The 19318-nt window shown below is 39.4% G+C and overlaps 1 protein-coding gene across 2 annotated transcripts in view; it reads right to left on the reverse strand.

Annotated features, from left to right (window-relative positions):
* Positions 1–592: 592 nt before the first annotated feature.
* oxnad1 (oxidoreductase NAD-binding domain containing 1) overlaps positions 593–19318 on the reverse strand; it is a 54830-nt gene continuing 36104 nt past the window's right edge. For both annotated transcript variants that reach the window (XM_085988027.1, XM_085988026.1), the window contains exons 5-7: positions 12880–13122; positions 8524–8632; positions 593–3508 (exon numbers count right to left, since the gene is read on the reverse strand). In XM_085988027.1, the coding sequence (XP_085844153.1) occupies positions 3357–3508; positions 8524–8632; positions 12880–13122 (504 nt within the window). In that variant the 3' untranslated portion in view covers positions 593–3356. The remainder of the gene's footprint in view (positions 3509–8523; positions 8633–12879; positions 13123–19318) is intronic.

A 19318-nucleotide genomic window follows, 5' to 3' on the forward strand; every position in this document is an offset into this window, starting at 1 on the left:
ACTTTCTCTAACAGCACCTTTAAAGTCCAATGTTGGTAACCTATATTCATTATTGAAGCACAATGTGGAAGTACACTACAGAGTATTTTCTTGTGTAACAACCCGATAAAGGTTTCTCCTGTATTCATCACCAGACAGCTTCATTGTTTTTAAATGGCCAGTTTATGATGCTTCTTGTAACACCATTGCTTCCATTTAGGTTGAAATAGCAGGCACTCAATACACTTGGGGAAGACATTAAAGGCATAGTGCATAGCCATTTAAAGCTGTGAATGACCTTCTGCACGAATACTTGTTAAAGTAGAAAGTTAACAATAAAGCAAAACTAATAGAAAATACTTTAAAATGTTATTTTAAATGTACTAACAACAAAGTAGCCACTGAGTGACTGATGTAAATTGTGGGCGAAAAGAACTGAAGATATCGGAAAGCTGCTGTTATGAGGCACCAGAAATTATCATGTGGCTGCATTCGCTCTTAAAAGAAACAGACTCTCCACATGATTTTCCCTCTTGGATTAGCTTCATATCTATTATTGTATGTGGAGTGCAACAAATGAGAAATGCGATTTCAAGAAAAAAAAGCACAGAAAAAAAGTCTAAATAATTTATTGCAGCATACATGAGGCATAATAGTATTCACTTTGCACAAGAGATACCACTTTTGACAACATAGTTCTGTAAAAGATCAAAGAAAATTTCAGCATTTTGAAATTCTGTAAACCAAATTCAAAGAGAAATCACTTATTAAATGCACAAATATATAATTCTGATGAAGAAATTAATGATACGTTACCAAATCTTGCTTCTTGGCCAGTAATGGTGAAGTCACAGCCAATGTATGCACTATATTGGTCTATGCTAAGCTTGCACACAAGCTATTTGTACTAGTGACTATATTACAGGAGTTTTCAAATGCATGAGTCACATTAGGTATACTCTCTGAATTATGTTGATGGTGCAATTTAAAATGCATTGCAAAACTGATGTGACAATTAACTGCTGTTGCTTTTATATTAAACAACCAGTGATAATTCAGAAACCTAATTAACACTCAATAAAACTATATAAAATTAATAATGCTCTATTAATTATGTGCAACTTGCTACAGAAAAGAAAATGTACATCAGCAAGACTTGTGAAGCCATCAGTCTGGTTACACACAAAATGGCGTAGAATTTTCTGAACAGGTTACTTATTCATTCACCTTGGTTGTTGCCTGGCAATGAGAAAATTAATCAAGTTCCAATTCCTTACCCAACCAAAAACCAGCATCAGGCACCAAGTAAAGAGCAGGCAATGGTAATACTGCCAGAAATAAACTGCACAAATTAATTTCAAATATGTTTGCTGGTTGGGCTAAATGTGGTTCTGCACTGTTGTTAAGTGTTGTTGAACCTTGTTTTAGGAGCTGTGGACAGATAACATTGTGGAAAGAGTAACTACTCAAGATTTAGCAGCATTGATCTAGTTGGAAATAACTCGAAGGAAATAAAATCAAACCAAAGGTAGACTGGGAACGGTGAGCCCTGCATCACCCTTCATATAAAAAAAGAGGGGGAATAGAGGTGCTAAAAGTTAAGAGTCTAAATGTATTGGACCTAGTCATCAAATAGGCAGGTCAGGCAGCAGCAAATATGCATAATCTGCCAAAGGAAGACATAGAAGTCTCTATTTTAAATGTCAAATCCGTCAAAATATTCTACTCTTGAGCAACAAATATAAATGACTTAAAAACAGAAAATGCTGGAAATACTCAGGTCAGGCAGCATCTGATGAGAGAGAAACAGAGTTAATGTTTCAGGTCGATCACTCTTCGTCAGAACTGACAAAGGATGATCGACCTGAAACGTTAACTCTGTTTTACTCGCCACAGATGCTGCCTAACCTGCTGAGTATTTCCAGCATTTTCTGTTTTTATTTCAGATTTCCAGCATCTGCAGTATTTTGCTTTTGAAATATAAATGACTACCAGTTGAAGCAGAAGGAATCAAATGACAGGCAGCCCTGGGACAACAACCTTTGACCTTCTGGGAGGGAGGGAGACATCAATTTTATGGTCATTATTACTGATCACTTTCTGGTCCATTTAAGGCATAACCAACACGTACATTTATTTAAACTACTGCATATTTCACTTGGCCTCTGATGATATTCAAGTTTGTTAATAGAGGTCCAACGTAGATGCTTTATTGCACTGAATAAAAATATTTTATGCTACAAATAAATAACAAAGTAGTTAAATGCATCACAGCACTTAATCAAAACACTAAAAAATATTAACTATGAAACAATGGTGAATTTTTAAAATGGAAATCATGTCAGCCAGTGTTAATTCGTTTCTCATTTTCAAAGTGTTGAAAAAGATGCTTTCTGTTTTCAACATGTGTTACGTATATACTGTTTAATAGTTTTAAAGTCAATATAAAAGTTTTCAATCTTATGAACTTGTAATCCAGATTCATTCATCTCTCAAGTAGAAAGATGATTGCAGACACTAATGCCGTTCACAGTTTGTTTTTAGCAAGTATGGCAATAATTTGCCAGGATGAATTCTCATGCACAAGTACTTTCCTTATTTAAAAATAACCAAGTTCTGTGAGATGGCGATTATATTGCAGACCATAGTCTGAAACCAGTATCGATACAGTGCGATGTGCAGGTGGCAGACTGGAGTTGCACAAGCTCAGAGCTATGCTCTCTGATGGCTGATTCTAAATGTTATAAGAACACAAGTAGATGCACTTTTTATCCTTCAATATTAAAAGAATTCCCATACCAAGACTTCCTGGTCACTCTGTGGCTTTGCACTGGGCTGGAGTTGTACTTGATGTGCATCCCGACTGGCATCAGACTATTTATTGGAAGTGGTCTCACACTTTTTGGCTTCAGTGCATCAGAGAGTTAGTTTGGGATCTGATTCCTGGATTGTTCCGTTACATTAGAGTCAACAAAAAATGTTTTGCATTGATATGAAAGTAGTGTAATGGTAGCTTAAGATTCAATATTCTACCAAAACAATATAGAAATAAAATGATAAAGAGCATAAATTATGGAAAATATAAAATCAGAAACTTTTACTAACTGAATATTTTAAGATTTCAGATATTTCACAGAAGTAATTTAAAGGCAATCTTCATGACTTAACATTCCTGTAGAGACATTCACTACAGGAATAGCATCATACACAATGATACTGATCTCGAACACAACTTCAGCACTGCCCAGCACTTTTAGTAGTGCTGAAACCTAAGAGAGATCACCCAAGAACAATATGCAATGCCAGAGTAAAGTTATATTGCTTTGATTAACAGAACATGAAGACAATGTTGGGGGAATTGCCTTTTTAGACTCGCACTACCACCACTGCTCAAAAATTATATTTTCTTTAGGGACACCAAGATTTTCCAGCTGCTGAGAAACAGACTCTATCATTGGACGTGGACCACAAATATAACAGAGGTTATCCTTCGACACATGTGCCAGAGTCCTTTCAGATATTCTTCCAGCTAAAATAAAATTGAAAATTATAATTAAAGAATTGCAACTAAAAACAACTTGCTCCTAAACCACATCATCTATAATTAAACACATTGGCACAACAACTCACATCTGACACGTCCTTTAATACATGATATGGAGGTGAACAGCAGTTATGAATAAAAACAAGAACAAACTTGCATTTATATAGCAAGATTCACAACCTCACGACATCCAAAAGCACTTCACAACCAATTATTATTTTTTTTAAATGTAAAATCACTGTTGTAATGTAGGGAAACGTAGCATCTAATTTGTACACAATGTGGGTCCCACAAACAGCAATGAGATAAATGACCATATATCTGTTTTTAGGTTTTGATTGAGGGATAACTATTGGCTACGATACCAGAAAAACTCCTCAGCTCTTCAGAATAGGGCCACGGGATCTTTGCACCACCTGAGATGGCAGATGGGGTCTCAGTTTAACATTTTATCCAAAAGATGGCACCTCCAACAATGCAGCACTCCCTCACAACTACACTAGAGTGTCAGCCTAGATTATGTGCTCAAGTTCTGGAGTGAGGCTTAAACCCACAAGCCTCTGAGGCAAGAGTGCTGCCACTGAGCCAAGGCAGAAAAATAAAAAAAAGTGACTTCTTGCCCTCCCCTCTTCACCACACCCCTCTCACCACCTCCCCTCCAAGTCTCTTTACAATATGAATTCCACTTCTAACCCAACAAGCAAGAAACAGATAAAAGAGGATAGATTGGAGGGGTGGGAATAAAGGCTAATCCTCATGTTTTTCCCCTTCCCGTAAGGGGAGCACTGTTATCTTCTTGATGACACTCCCTGAACACAAGAGAATTCACTGCGTGCAGCTTTGAACCTGTATTTGCCATCACATCATCTCCAGTTTTACAGGGCTATCCCAGAGTTTCATTGGGCACTTTTTTTTCCAGGGGAGAGGATGGTCAGGGTTTTGGCTGAATATGTACAAGAAAATATGTGGTTAACAAAGTAAGTCACAGCAATTCTGTGGGTCTTGCGGAGATTTTTTCCCCCCAATTCCACCTTCAGTTGCTTCAGTAGCATAGCTTTCTTTTGCTAAGCAGTGTCTATTTTCATGTAATTTGACTAACTGCATCCATCAGAATTCAAAACACGTCACTTATAAAAGTTTGTTTACCTGGTGTACCCAATTCAACAAAATAAAAACTGGTTAACTTAGTTGAACTTTTGAATCTCTAAAAGTTACATTTGTACTTGTGTCTATCCTTTAAAATAGTGCCCAGCCAGTTACTGTAGTTACTTTATCACTACAGGCCTGCTTTCAAAAAGTGAAACCTAGCAATGAGGTAGGAGACACCAAGTAGCAAGGGAGAAGAGAGAAGGTAGATAAAATCTGCAATTAGCAAATTAGTGGCAGCTAAAATTATTAGACGTTGGCAGAAAAATGGATGTCACAAATATACTACAAATAGTATGGAAATAACTAAAAGGTGAATAGGATTTGGAGATGATAGATTTAGAACTTAACATGCCAAATCACTGCAAGGCAGCAATAAACAAAATATATAGAATGCTTGATTACCAGGTCAGTTGAATGCAATTTGGACGACATTTTGCTAAATTGTAAAGTGCTCTGGTCAGACTGGAACTTGAATATTGCATTCCGTTTTGGTCACTAAGGCACAAGGGAAACATTCAAGCCATGGATGCAGTGCACAAGAGAACCATCTGGCTGATTCCGATAGTCAAAGGAATGAGTTTCAAGACTGGATAAATTGAGACTCCTCAGTCCCCTTATCTTAGAGTCATAATGGCACAGAAGGAGGCCATTTGGCCCATCGAGTCTGTGCTGGCTCTCTGTAGAGCAATCCAGTCAGTCCCATTCTCCCGCTCTATCCCCGTAGTCCTACAAGTTTATTTCCAACTGCTTATCCAGTCTCCCCTTGAAAACATTGTGTGTCCGCTTCCACCACTTCCGTCGGCAGCAAATTCCAGGTCGTCACCACTCGCTGCGTAAAAAAGTTTTATCATCACATCCCTCCTGCATCTCTTGCCCAAAACCTTAAATCTGTGTCCCCTAGTCCTTGTACCGTCAACTAGTGGGAACAGCCTTTCGCCATCTAGCCTATCCAAACCCGTCAATCTTGTACACCTCTATCAAATCACCCCTCAACCTCTTTTGCTCTAATGAAAACAAATCCAGCTTCTCCAACCTGTCCTTGTAGCTAAGATCCCCATCCCCAGAATCATTCTGGTAAATCTCCTCTGCATCCTCTCAAGGGCTTTCACATCCTTCCTGAAGTGTGGTGACCAGAACTGGATGCAATACTCCAGTTGTGGCCTAACCAGCGCTTTATAAAGGTTCAGCATAACTTCTTACTTTTGTACTCAATACCTCTATTTATGAAGCCCAAGATCCCATATGCTTTGTTAACCACTCTCTCAATATGTCCTGCCACCTTCAGGGACCTATGCACATTAACTCCAAGATATCAAATTACATAGATAAGGTTAATCTGCAGTAGTACTTCAAAGTATGCCAGGATACAAAAACAAGGTGCTTAGGTTAAAACCAATGGAAGGAAAGTTTAGAACAGATGTCAGGGAGAACTGCAAGCAAAGAACACTTAATGTGGTCTTCTGGATCAATGTAGTTATTTTATTCTAGATGGATGAGCTCCTGTATCTTTAGCATACTTGGAAATAGCAGTGAAAGAGGGTCTATTTGAAGAAGAGCAGAGAAGGTTTCCTGTTACCCTGGCCAGCATTTATTTCTCAATCAAAACCACCAAAACAATTTAACTGGTCATTTATTGCATTGCATGTATGTGGGACCTTGCTGTGCCACATTAGCTGTCACATTTGTCTACATAACAGTTATTATAATTCATTGGCTGTGAATTCCTTTGTGATAAACGGAGGATGGGAAAAGAGTTATATAAATGCAAATTCTCTCTTTCAAGATTGTGCAAGCACAGATATTAATGGCGAATACGATTGAGATTGGTTGCAACACTCTCTCCCCCACATAGTCTAGGCTTGCACATGAGAAATGGCCATTGACTGAAATAACATGAGTTGCTACCAAAACCATACCCAAGCATGGCTCACTGCCTTCAGAAGAGGTGGAGAGGTCAGTGTTGGGGTGAAAAACATTAAGTATATTTGTCAATCTCCTGTGGTGCAGTCTTCAGGTGAAACAGGTTTAGAAAGTAGGTAATAATTGGACCAGGATAAACAGGCATAATTCAGTGAACATTTTAAAGCCATACATTCTATTCTTATTTTAGTAAATTCTTAGATTTTACATTAATAGCTAAATAGCAAAACATACATAAAATTTTGAAGCAGAATAGTGTTAATTGGAATACAGAAGTTTCCCTGCAGTATAGACTAAAGAGCTGGGAAATGCAATAACGATGCGTTCCAGTGCCAGTACTGGTGGTGGGAGGGTGCAATTGTAACAAGTTTATATAAATAGTTTCCATTATAAATGTAGACATAGGAATTTATAATGGGGAAAAGATAATTACAAAAAGTAAGGTTTTGCAGACAGGAAGTGCATGCAGATACAAGATTTTTAATATATTATAGCTGCATAGAATCATATAGCACAGAAGGAGGCCATTCAGTCCATTGTGCTCATGTCAGTTCTTTGAATGAGTTACCCAATTAGTCCCACTTCTCCGCTCTTTCCCCATAGCCCTGCAAATTTTTCCTTATATAACCAAGTCCCTTTTGAAAATTACCACTGAATCTGCTTCCACCACCCTTTCAGGCTGTGCATTCCAGATCATAACTCTCTTTGTAATTTTTTTTTCATCTCCCCTCTGGATCTTTTGCCAATTACCCTAAATCTGTGTCCTCTGGGTACCGACCCTCCTGTCAGTGGAAACAGTTTCTCCTTCTCCTCTGCACTCTCTCCAAGGCCTTGACATCCTTCCTAAAGTATGATGCCCAGAATTGAACAATACTCCAGCCGAGGCCTAACTAGTAATTTATAAAGGTTTAGCATAACTTCCTTGCTTTTGTACACTATGCTTCTTAAAAAAAAGCATATAGGATCCTGGGCTTTATAAACAACTTTATCAACTTTTTCCTGCCACCTTCAAAGATTTGTGGATGCGAACCCCCAGGTCTCTCTGTTCCTGCACCCCCTTTCAAATTGTACAATTTAATTTATATTGCCTCTCCTCATTCTTCCTTCTAAAATGCATCACTTCACATTTCTCTGCATTAAATTTTATTTGTCATGTGTCTTCCCATTTCACCAGTCTGTGTCCTCCTGAAGTCTGCCATGATCCTCCTCACTGTTTACTACATTTCCATGAGTTTTGTGTCATCTGCAAACTTTGAAATTATGCCCTTATATTCATGCACGCTGGATTTTGCTTGGCCAAAATAAAAATATTTGAAGTTACCTTTTTACACTTAATTTTGCAATTGGCAAAAAATACTACTTCATATTCCCCTACTTATGTAACAGTTTGAAACTAGCACCATTACAGTACAATTACAGTACTGTATATGGAAACCTCTGGAGGAATTACAGCAGATTCTACTACTAAATGCAGCCAATAGACTTGTGGCTATATTAAACAAACTGTATATTTTGGGATTGGAAGGAGGATATTTGTGGGACGATATAATTTTAAGTATTACATGCTCAAATGTTATCATTTCTTATGTCTGTGGGTTTCAATTATAGATACTGAAAGAGCCACAAAACTACCCATGTAACAGCCTGATGTACACTCATGCCATGTCACATCACAATGTGTGCACCCATCCCATATACTTTTTTTGTGCATTGAGGCATCATATTGCAATTGCATTGCTCATGGCCATAGTTTTTATTTTAATTTCTATTTGAAGATAAGGTTACTTTCTTGGGTATATTGCTTTCCTTTTTTTGCTTAGAATAAAACTGAGCAGCAGTGCCAACTCTACCAACATACTGAATTTAACAAGGCTTCCATCAGTACTTTATGGGTACGTATGGTTGACCCCCAAGGACACACTAAAGCTTACCAGTCATGTAAGGCTGGATATCTCCAGATATTTCAGAGCTTTGCTGTGTCACATGAAAATGACAGCCGATTTTTCCAGAAAACTCCTTTGCCAGGTTTATTATGTTTCTCTGGAAGATAAGTTGGTACAGTATTAGTTATATACTAACAAAGTTGCTCAAACAATAAAGACAGATGGATGAGGGAAGGAGATAGAAAAGTGGCTAGGGCAAGGGAAGGAAGAAAAAGGGGAGGTAACCCCTTCCCTTCCTGGTCAGCTTACTTGAGAATACTATTGGCAAGGTGGGGTGGGGGGGGGGGGGAGAAGAGAAGGTGGTAGAAAGAGAAACATTTAATAATATACAACAATGCAGTTAATATTCTTGCTTTATGAAATCAGTGAGACAAGTTTGGGTGTTAAAAAAAAAAACTTTAGAACCGATTGAATTAGATTTATGGTAGTGCAGTAATTATGGCACTGGACTAACAACCCAGAGGCTGTGGATTCAAATTCCATTAAGGCAAGTAGTGAAAATTAATGCAGTAAATCTGTTAATTTATGAGTTGACCATGAAAACTGCCAGATTGTTATAAAAACCTAACGGGTTTACCAATGTCCTTGAGGGAAGGTAACATGCCACCCCTACCTGTGTCTCCTGTCTCACACCAAGTGGTTAACTATTAATGGCCTCTAAAGTGACCTAGCAAGTCACTCAGTTGTAAAATGATCACTAAAGAAAGTAGCCCACCTCCACTTCTCAAGCCAACAAATGTGACCTCGACAACACTGTCTATACTAGAGAAAAAGTAGGCACTGGCATCAAAAAAAATACAATCTCAGGAGAAAATGCTGACAATTTCTCTGCATTCAACTTTGATCCAAAGATTCCTATCCTCCAAAAATGAATTAACAAGCAGGAGGGAAAAGTAAGTAAAATGTTCTCCACTTGCTAATACTTCATTAAAAGATTATTATTGATGAACTGATGCAGTACTGCCAAGCTGCAGAGTCAAATCAATGTGAATATTTCACTCAAGGTTAGATCTGGTCTTTAATGGAACGGAAGATTTCAAAGCATCCCTACAGCAGTTAAACAAATTTAATAGCACAGGAGGAATTTTCTACCCAAGAGCATAGTTAAGGTCGGCCTTTGACAGGTATATCACTATGGAGGAGGAACAAAGGGTGGTCCAGAGGCACATAGGGCATTGGCTTGGTCAATAAAATGGGTTCACTCCACAGCTCTATTAATGAATTTTGACATTTGTATTAGTGAAAATGCCTTGCTAGCTGATTCAGAATTGTTAAAGGACTATTATTACAGGTGCTAATGAAATTAAAGTCAACAAACTTGGACATTTCAAATTCTGATTGAGAGAGGCTGTAAATTACAAAGAAGATTACATTTCTCTTTTTTTTTTGCCAAGAGAATTTATGATTTGCAACATACATTTAGAATGGGAATAAAACTGTATAAATTTACAAGTCAATACATGCCACATTAACAGATCATAGGAACAGTATTTATCACACCACATATGGTTGTTTACACACTGAAATAGAGGCACAGAATTATTACTGCCCAAGTACTAGTTAAGGAAAAAGTTATTCTGTATTCTACATGCTTACTAACGTGGGTTAAATTTTACTAGTTGCTTAGATTAGCACAGCACAAAACACCCAATTAAAAAAATTGGGAGACTAGGTGGCACAATGGATTAACACACTGTCCTTTTGATCTCTCAGATTGGATTCAAAACCAGTCAGACCAATAGAATGAAAGCCTATTTTCTCTGGCAGCTGCAAGGGTCCCATCTATGTGAAATGAGTTTGGGCAAGGTTAACCCAGTTCCAAGAAGAAACAACTTTACAGCACAAACTACAATAATTTGAGTGCCTCAATCACAAAGACCACAAGGATGGCTGGTTCAGGAAATCAAAATGCCACATTTGTGCATTAGGGATCATTTCTCATGTTTGGACATTGACCACCCAGATCAAGGTAAAGGACAACATTCTGTGCTACTGTAACTATGGTTCATTATCTCTCCTTGTGCTCCTCAACCTCTTTACACTTTTAACAGGGTCACACCAGCTTCCTCGACTGCTTTTTCTGTGTTCCTGGTCTTGCAGGGTTTCAGTCTTATCTGTCCCAACATAACCAGCATTATCTCCTGCAATAGCTTCTACTCTGCATGTTCACCTTTGGTGAGGCCCAAGGTTTCATCTTCAGCAACACCCCCCATTCCTCATTTATGTGTTGACCCTTGGCAAACATTGCCCATTGACATGGGGTCAACTTTTGTATATACGTTGAGGATACCTAACTCGAACTCTGCACTTTACTGTTGCTTAACATTCAAAAGTAACTTAGACATGAAGCACTTTGGGGCATCCTCAAGACATAAAGGCGATCTATAAAAGGTTCTTCTTTCCACCCTCAATTCCACAACTGCTACTGCACTGTCTGATTGCCTGTCTCACAGCAAGTCATTGATGTGACAGAACTTCTTGCAGCTCAAGAGTGGCAAGACTGAAGCTATTCTGTTTGACCTCCATCAAAAACCCTCTTCTTGGATACACACTGTAGCTCAACCAGACAGCGTGCAGCCCCATGTCCTGCTCATTCTTGAACCGAGCCTTACATCCCGCATCCAATCAATCATTAAGACTACCTACCTCGATCTCTGAAATATCACCTATCTTCATTGCTTCCTCACTCCAATTGCTGATACTCTCATGTCTTTACCCCCCTCCAGATATCATTTAACTTTTCCCAATACCCTCTTCACTGGTCTCCAATACATGAACTGCAAATCATCCAGATTTCCAACCTGCATATCAAATACAAAATCCTACTTATCTATCTACCCCAATGCTGAACTCCATTGGCTTCCTGTCCTTCAATGCACTGATTTTAACATTCTCATCTTCAAATCTTTCCATGGCCTCATTCTTTGATTTCTGCAACCTCCTCCAGCCCTAGGTCCCTACCCATACCTTCTGCTCTTCTAACTTTAGTCTACAGTGTGTTTCCCCATCCTTGCTTGTCCATCGGGAGCTTAAACTTTAGCCATTTTGTCCGCACACAAACTCTCTCTAAACCTCTCTGCTTTGCTACATCATTCCCAGTCTTCAAGTGCCTCCTTAAAACTTTTTTTCAATAGCACCTTTGGTCCTCTCCTACTCGGGTCTGACTCAATTATGAACATATAAAGAAGTAGGCCATACGGCCCCTCGAGCCTGCTCCGCCATTCAGCAAGATCTTGGCTGATCATCAACCTCAACTCCACTTTCCCGCCCGATCTCCATACCCCTCGATTCCCCTAGAGTCCAAAAATCTATCGATCTCAGCCTTGAAAATACTCAGAATTCCAAAGACTCAACTCTGAGCGAAGAAATTCCTCCTCATCTTAGTCTTAAATAGCCTACCCCTTATCCTGAGATTATGCCCCCTAGTTCTCGGCATCCAAGCCAGGGGAAACAACCTCTCGGCATCCAAGCCAGGGGAAACAACCGCTCGGCATCCAAGCCAGGGGAAACAACCGCTCGGCATCCTGGAATATTTTGTTACATTAAAAGGAGCTATATAAATGTTGGAGGTCTATGGCACATTTTTGGGGTACTATAGAGAAGGCCTTACTTTGAATTGAAACTCTAATATATCTGATCTGAGAGTGCTTAGATACAAGAAAAATAAATAGAGGAAAATTGTTCTATTCCTTGGCATGGACCTTACCTGATTAAGCGCAACAGTTCAAAGAAATTAAAAAGAATGAATAATAATAATAAAATTTTGCCACTATATCCTCAATCCTGCGCTCCCAATGGAGAGGCACACTCACAGGAAGTGTGGGTTGAGGATAGGGTACAACATTATAGCCCTGATTCCATGAGCACAGTAACCTGCTGGAAATGTGGAATTAACCCTATATTTCAACTGGAGCACCAAATGTTTGCAAAAGTACATGGGACAAGGTAGCAATTTGTGATTAAAACAGAAGCAAAAAAAATAACTGGGAAATGGCACAAACCAGCAATTGTTGGCCTTTCTTGGCCAAGAGGAATTTTTAAAAAATAGGAACGAATGGGCAACACAGCAGCATTGCCTTTAAGTGAATAGTTCTGAGAACGGAGCACTAAAGGAGACATTAAAATTCCACTGGCAGCACAATGCTTCTAACTCAAGGCCAGGAAAATTAAATTAAGCCATCAGTTTAATGTGCTGCTAAATTACATTATGCATTGTAATAAAATCTAGTCCAAAGTCTGCTGTAAATCAGTTTGTAGAGCAACAGTATCCATCTATCGTTGATCTAGTCCAGCTACAGATTAGCTCTGTGGTTTTGAAAATGTAAAAGAAAAGGTTATACTAACCTTGAAAAGAAGTTCTTCTGTGTTTCTGGCACTAAAGTACAGCTGTACTGATCCTGGTTTGTATTTACAATGCTTGCTTCCTTGGAATCTGTGGAGATCAGCTACGTGCAAGAGTATAGAATACAAGGGGTTAATGCCCACTCCACCTGCAACTAACAACAGGTTCACTGGAGAGTCAGAAGGCCGAGGGTCAAAGAAGAAATCACCTCCTACACGAAGAGTTACTTCTGAACCAATATCACACTAAAGGAAGAAAATGGAAATTTTGTTAATAACAGTTTTAAAAGAAATAAAATGGCATTTTCTGGGAAAGACAATACTGAAGACTCAAAATACCTCCTGAACAATTGTCCACTAAAGGTATGTCTCGCTACCTCAAATGAAGTGAGAAATCAGACGTCACTTTTTGTTGGGCAAAACATGGTCAATGCATTTCTGTGAAACTTCCCCTGCAGTTAAACTAAATGTCACTGTACATCACTTAATATTGCTAATTCAATACCAATATTACAAAAATAATGAGTTAATGCACCTGCATGTTGTACATTCACAGAATCTACAGTGGCCATTTCGGCCCATATCCCACCCTATCCCTGTAACCCCATGTATTTAATCCCCTAACACTAAGGGTCAATTTATCATAGCCAAATCAACCTAACCTGCACATTTTTGGACTGTGGGAGGAAACCGGAGCACCCGGAGGAAACCCACGCAGACACAGGGAGAATGTGCAAACTCCACACAGACAGTCGCCCGAGGCCAGATTTGAACCCGGGTCCCTGGTGCTGAGGCAACAGTGCTAACCACTATGCCACCGTGCCTTTGTTTAATTTGTAATGCAATGTCAGAACTTTGAACAAATTCCACTAAAATTCATCATGCTTTAAAGAAATGGGTGCATAGACCATCTCCTTTGATAAATTCTAAGTGTTGATTATGTTCTTAGAATAATAGATGGTGAACAGAAATTGTGTGAATGTTTTAAACTGCCTTATTTGAGGATCTCTGTGGGTAATAGAATTGATATTTTCACAAAATCAGACAGAACTTCACAAGTACATTATTTTTCTATTTAAATGGGGAGTCCAACAGTATTCCCCCTAAACTTTTCCACCATTTTAAAGCTGTCAGAGTACATTTCACATAATTTTCCATCACTACCATTCTAATGGCCATATCTACTTTGTGCTCCTGTTTTCAAAAATAGAGGTTGTCCAATTTACACAATCAGGGCCAATAAAGCAAATTCAATACACATGATTGAAATTTGGCTGTTCACATGTTAATATGGCCACCAAGGTTTAAACACATGGTTAGGATTTTTTTCTCCTCTTGTATATGGTATTGAGCACAACACAATCTTGAAGTTTCTCAGGTCCTACCATTCATCTCCTAGCGATTGATCAGCCTGATGCAGGAACCATAGATTGTTTTGGATTGGACTCAGCATATAATGGTCAACTTGCAGTCACTCGGTTGCAACAAGTATTGAGAGATTTTGAAGTTCAACTTGGACAGGCATTCATTTTTGAACGGAGAGACACCAGCATGCAGGAAGGCGTGTCATGATGGCGCAGCCACTGCCATGGCCTCCCATTCGTCAGTGGGAATGTTACATGCCTTGAGATTGTTTTCAAGGTGTTTTTGTACTGCTTCTTGTGCACACTACAGGAACACTTGCTGTTTCTCAGCTCACAATTGCCTTGATGTCAAGGGCAGTTACTCTCACCTCACCTCTGGAATTCAGCTCCTTTGCCCATGTTCGGACCAAAGCTGTAATGAGGTCTAGAGCCGAGTGGTCCTGACAGAACCCAAACTGAGCATTGGTGAGTAGGTTATTGGTAAGTGCTGCTTGATAGCACGGTCGACGACACCTTCCATCACTTTGCTGATGATTGAGAGTAGAATGGTGGGGTGGTAATTGGCCGGATTGGATTTGTCCTGCTTTTTGTGGGCAGGATGTCCCTGGGCACTTTTCCACATTGCCGGGTAGACTTCAAGGGGGCATAGATAGGCTGGTGGAATGGGCAGACACATGGCAGATGAAATTCAATGTAGAAAAGGTGGTACATTTTGGTAGGAAGAATGAGGAGAGACAATACATGCTAAATGGTACAATTTTAAGGGGGGCGCAAGAAGAGAGACCTGGGGTGCTTGTGCACAAATATTTGAAGGTGGCAGGACAGGTTAAAACAGTTAATAAAGCATATGGGATCCTGGGCTTTATAAATAGAGGCATAGAGTACAAAAGCCAGGCGGTTAGGCTAAACCTATATAAAACTTTAGTTCGGCCCCAACTGGAATAGTGTGTCCAATTCTGGGCACTGCACTTTAGGAAGGATGTGAAGGCTTTGGAGAGGGTACAGAAGATATTTACTAGAATGATTTCAGGGATGAGAGATTACAGTTATGTGGATAGACTGGAGAAGCTGGGGTTATCATCCTTGGAGCAGAGAAGGCTAATGAGTAGATTTGATAGAGGTATTTAAAATCATGAAGGGTTGAGAGTAAATAAAGAGAAACTTTTTCCGATGGCTGGAGGGTCGATAATGAGAGGACACAGGCTTAAGGTGATTGGCAAAAGAGCCAGAGGCGACACGAGGAAAAACTTGCAGTTAGGATTTGGAATGCTCTGCCTGATAGGATGGTGAATACAGATACAATAGTACCCTTCAAAAAGGGAATTGGATAAATATTTGCAGGAGAACAAAAACTACAGGCATATAAAGAGCAGGAGAGTGGGATGAATGGATTGCTCTTCAAAAGAGCTGGCGTAGACACTATGGGCCAAATGGTCTCCTTCTGTGCTATACGATTCTATGATAATAGAACACATTCTTCAGAAGCCTATTAATTTGATGTCTGAATAACGTAGGTGACCCAACAAGGTTGTTTTTTTAAGCATTGTTTTGATATCTCTTCCACACAGGTGATTTTATTTTGACATTTCAAGTATAATATCGACTGAATGTATCGCATTCAAAACCTGTTGAGTTCCCATAGTTCCTGTAGCATACCTTGTAGTTGGAAGCATTGCTACATTGTAGGCCATCAGCCTACTCTTCAAGGTGATTCCATGCTGACTCCAAATTTATTCAAGTGGAAGTACATTCTTGATCTATATTTAAACTTCCTAATCAGTGAGTGAATTCCAAAATAGGTGATTGAGTCATAATGGTTAGCTGCACTATCTGTAAAGACTAAGGATGGAATATAAGGTTTGCCTCATGATGGTTGATTTCTTGAGGCTGATCAGAAGGCCAGTGTCAAAGGTAAACGCCTGGAGTTTCCGCTCGATTGTGCTGATTTTTTTGGCGCAATTCCCCCAATATAGGCGTAACTGGTGCAGAAGATCGCGGAATTTTAAGCGCAAATTGCATTCAGTGCAACTCAAGTATCCGTGATCTGTTGAGCGAGTTTAAAAAACACCATGCTAGAAGCAGTTTCTGCTGATTGCGCTCATTTGCAGGCCTTCAAAGAGGCTTCAAACATTAAGCTGGAACTTTTGGGCTTAAGGACACTAATAGGTACCTTGTCAGAGATAAAGTTTTTTTTTTTACAACAACAACTTATATTTATATAGCACCTTTAACGTAATAAAACATCCCAAAGCGCTTCACAGGAGTGTTATATAAAAAAATTACTAAGGAAATGACTAACGTACCCTAATCTAACTAGGAAATAGTTTTGTATATTTAAAAAAGTAATTTTCAGTAATTTAAAATTGGGTTACTCACAGGTAGTGGATTGACACGGATTTAAAATGCTTATTTTTTGCTGATAAACCCATTTTCAGTTGTATTAAATTGACCTTTTCCAAGTTACTACTCTTAAATATATAAAGGAATTTTTTTTGCACTGGTTCATGGCAGATTTTACATTCGGCGAGATACAAATGAGTTTGAACGGAAACCCAGGGGGGGCGGGACATTTTTCAAAATGGATGCAGTTTGCGCTGGAATCGCTGTTTGCACCCAAAGCGGAAACTTTACCCCGGAATATATATCCAAGTTCTACTATTGGTACTTCTACAACTGTCTCGTGATAAAGACTGCTGAGGAAGTATCTGCTTTTTATTTTAAAGGCAATAATTAGAAATTTTTACTTTTTCAGTTTTCTAATTTGTTTGTTCAATAGAATTTCCTTAGTCCTACAGCAAAAAGCTGATTAATCAACGCTCACCAGTAATAATGTATTTTGTACCTCTCTAGTGGCTTAACAGCTACATAACTAGTCAAGCAATGACCAATTTTAATCCAGCTCTACAGAGCAGGAATTGTAGCAAATAAAGCAGAGCAACAAATTTCCATAGCTTGATTCACTGACATAACTATTTCTGTTTCAGAAGGACAGATATATAGTAAATAGAAATAGATCCAGAGTTTTGAATTTAAGTTTTAAAAATTATGTGCATCAGTTGCTTGTGTCATTCGTATCGAAAATGAGATTTTTAAAATTTTCTAAGAAAGAATAAAATGTACAGCCAAGTAGGATTTTTAAAACAGCTTACTGATTTCCAGAGCTGAACTAACATTTACTGGGTAAGATGGTGGAGGCAAAAACTCTGCACTTATTTAAGAGAGAGTTAGATGCTGCAGGGGGATTGTAGAGACAAGCTAAACAGCTGCCCTCATCTGTACTTATCTTTCTGGCTTGGCTTTTTGGTTGGAGGGACAATTGCTGATCCCTCCACCCCAGTCACCAATTGCTCCACGCACAGGTGGTGTTGAGGTACATTTCTATGGGAGCCCTTCAGTACCTGTCCCTAGTGGTAATTATTCATGCGAGAAGATGGACAGTGAATGCCAGCAGGCAATTAGACTTGAGGGCATCACAGCTGGAGCCCAATCCTGCCCTCCTCATGCTCTGTTCACACAGATGCAAGGCTTGCTGGAATGATGTGGAGTGGTGTCTGGGGCTCATTTTCCCTTCCCTAACCCTAGGGCACTGAGGCCAATTGTAGCACCCTATCACCATACTGGCTGAGATTAGTTAGCTCAGCACAGACCAGAGATTGAACTTTGGATCTTTCTGATCTATAAGCGCAGCTACTAACTGGAGAAACTCTGCTTTGGACGACTGTTGAAATTTAATTTGATGATCAAAATCTTAAATCAAGGAGGGAAATTGATACATGCCAGCAACCTAGCATGCTATGGTAATACACTAAGTTGCCCATTCAAGAGTTTGATAAATGTTTCACTTCATTAAAACTGTATAACATGTAGGATAAACTCAATATCAGTATTCCTCTTAGGAATTCAGTACCACAACTGGAATTTTTTTTCATATTCATGGGGTCCATTTTGACTTATGACCGTGCAGGGGAAACATCTTAAAGTTGCACAGAACACAGAAAAATAATCTCTAAAGTCTAAAGCAAGTGCAGAAGCTCCAGTCCTGAGGAACATACAACACGTGTGGACTACAACAATCTGAAATTGATGATTCCAGTCACTTCCATGCCAGCTCATCTGACCACAATTAAAGGAAATATGAAGCACTTCCATCCAATGGTGTCTGCTAAGGAAATACTGCATTCATTTTCTAAAATATATACACTTTCCAATTCAAACTAGAATATTTTTTGAAACAAAAAGCAATTAGTAGAATTAGAAAGCCTTAATTTTTCTCTTGCATATTGACTTCTGCATAAACCAGTTGCATTCTGGCAGTGAAATAGATGCAGTGTTGTAGCACCAGCTAGTGGTAGTGGAATGTATATACATCACAACCTGGAGCTCACCAGGACGAGGTTGACGGCACAGTGCTCAATTCCATTCGCAACTCCTCAGATAATGAAGCAGTCAGTGCCCACATGCAGCAGGACCTGGACAACATTCAGGCTTGGGCTGATAAGTGGTAAGTAACATTCACGCCACACAAGTGCCAGGCAATGACTATCTCCAATAAGAGTCTAACCACCGCCCCTTGACATTCAATGGCATAACCATCGCCGAATCCCGCACCATCATCATCATGGGGGTAACCGTTGACCAGAAACTTAACTGGACCAACCACATAAATACTGTGGCTGCAAGAGCAGGTCAAAGGCTGAGTATTCTGTGGCGATTGTCACACCTCCCGACCAATGTTCCCTCTAAGCTGCGTGGCCACGTAATGGGAAAGGTTCCATGCAGGCCGCTCACTGGCTTTTACATTTAAATATTAGGTATTTACAAAGAGATAAGCCGCGCAGAACAAAACGCAGCTTACAGGGAATATTGCTACCGACTCCCCAAAGTCTTTCCACCACCTACATGGCACAAGTAAGGAGTGTGATGGAATACTCTTCACTTGTCTGGATGAGTGCAGCTCCAACAGCACTCAAGAAGCTCGACACCATCCAGGACAAAGCAGCCCGCTTGATAAGTGCCCCAAGGGCTGCAGCAGTTCAAGGCGGTGGCTCACAACCACCTTAAGGGCAATTAGGGAGGGA

The sequence above is a fragment of the Somniosus microcephalus genome, chromosome 5 (assembly GCF_052327205.1).
Source record: "Somniosus microcephalus isolate GS21.2 chromosome 5, FLI_Smic_1.0, whole genome shotgun sequence".
In the NCBI taxonomy this organism is placed as follows: Eukaryota; Metazoa; Chordata; class Chondrichthyes; order Squaliformes; family Somniosidae; genus Somniosus; species Somniosus microcephalus.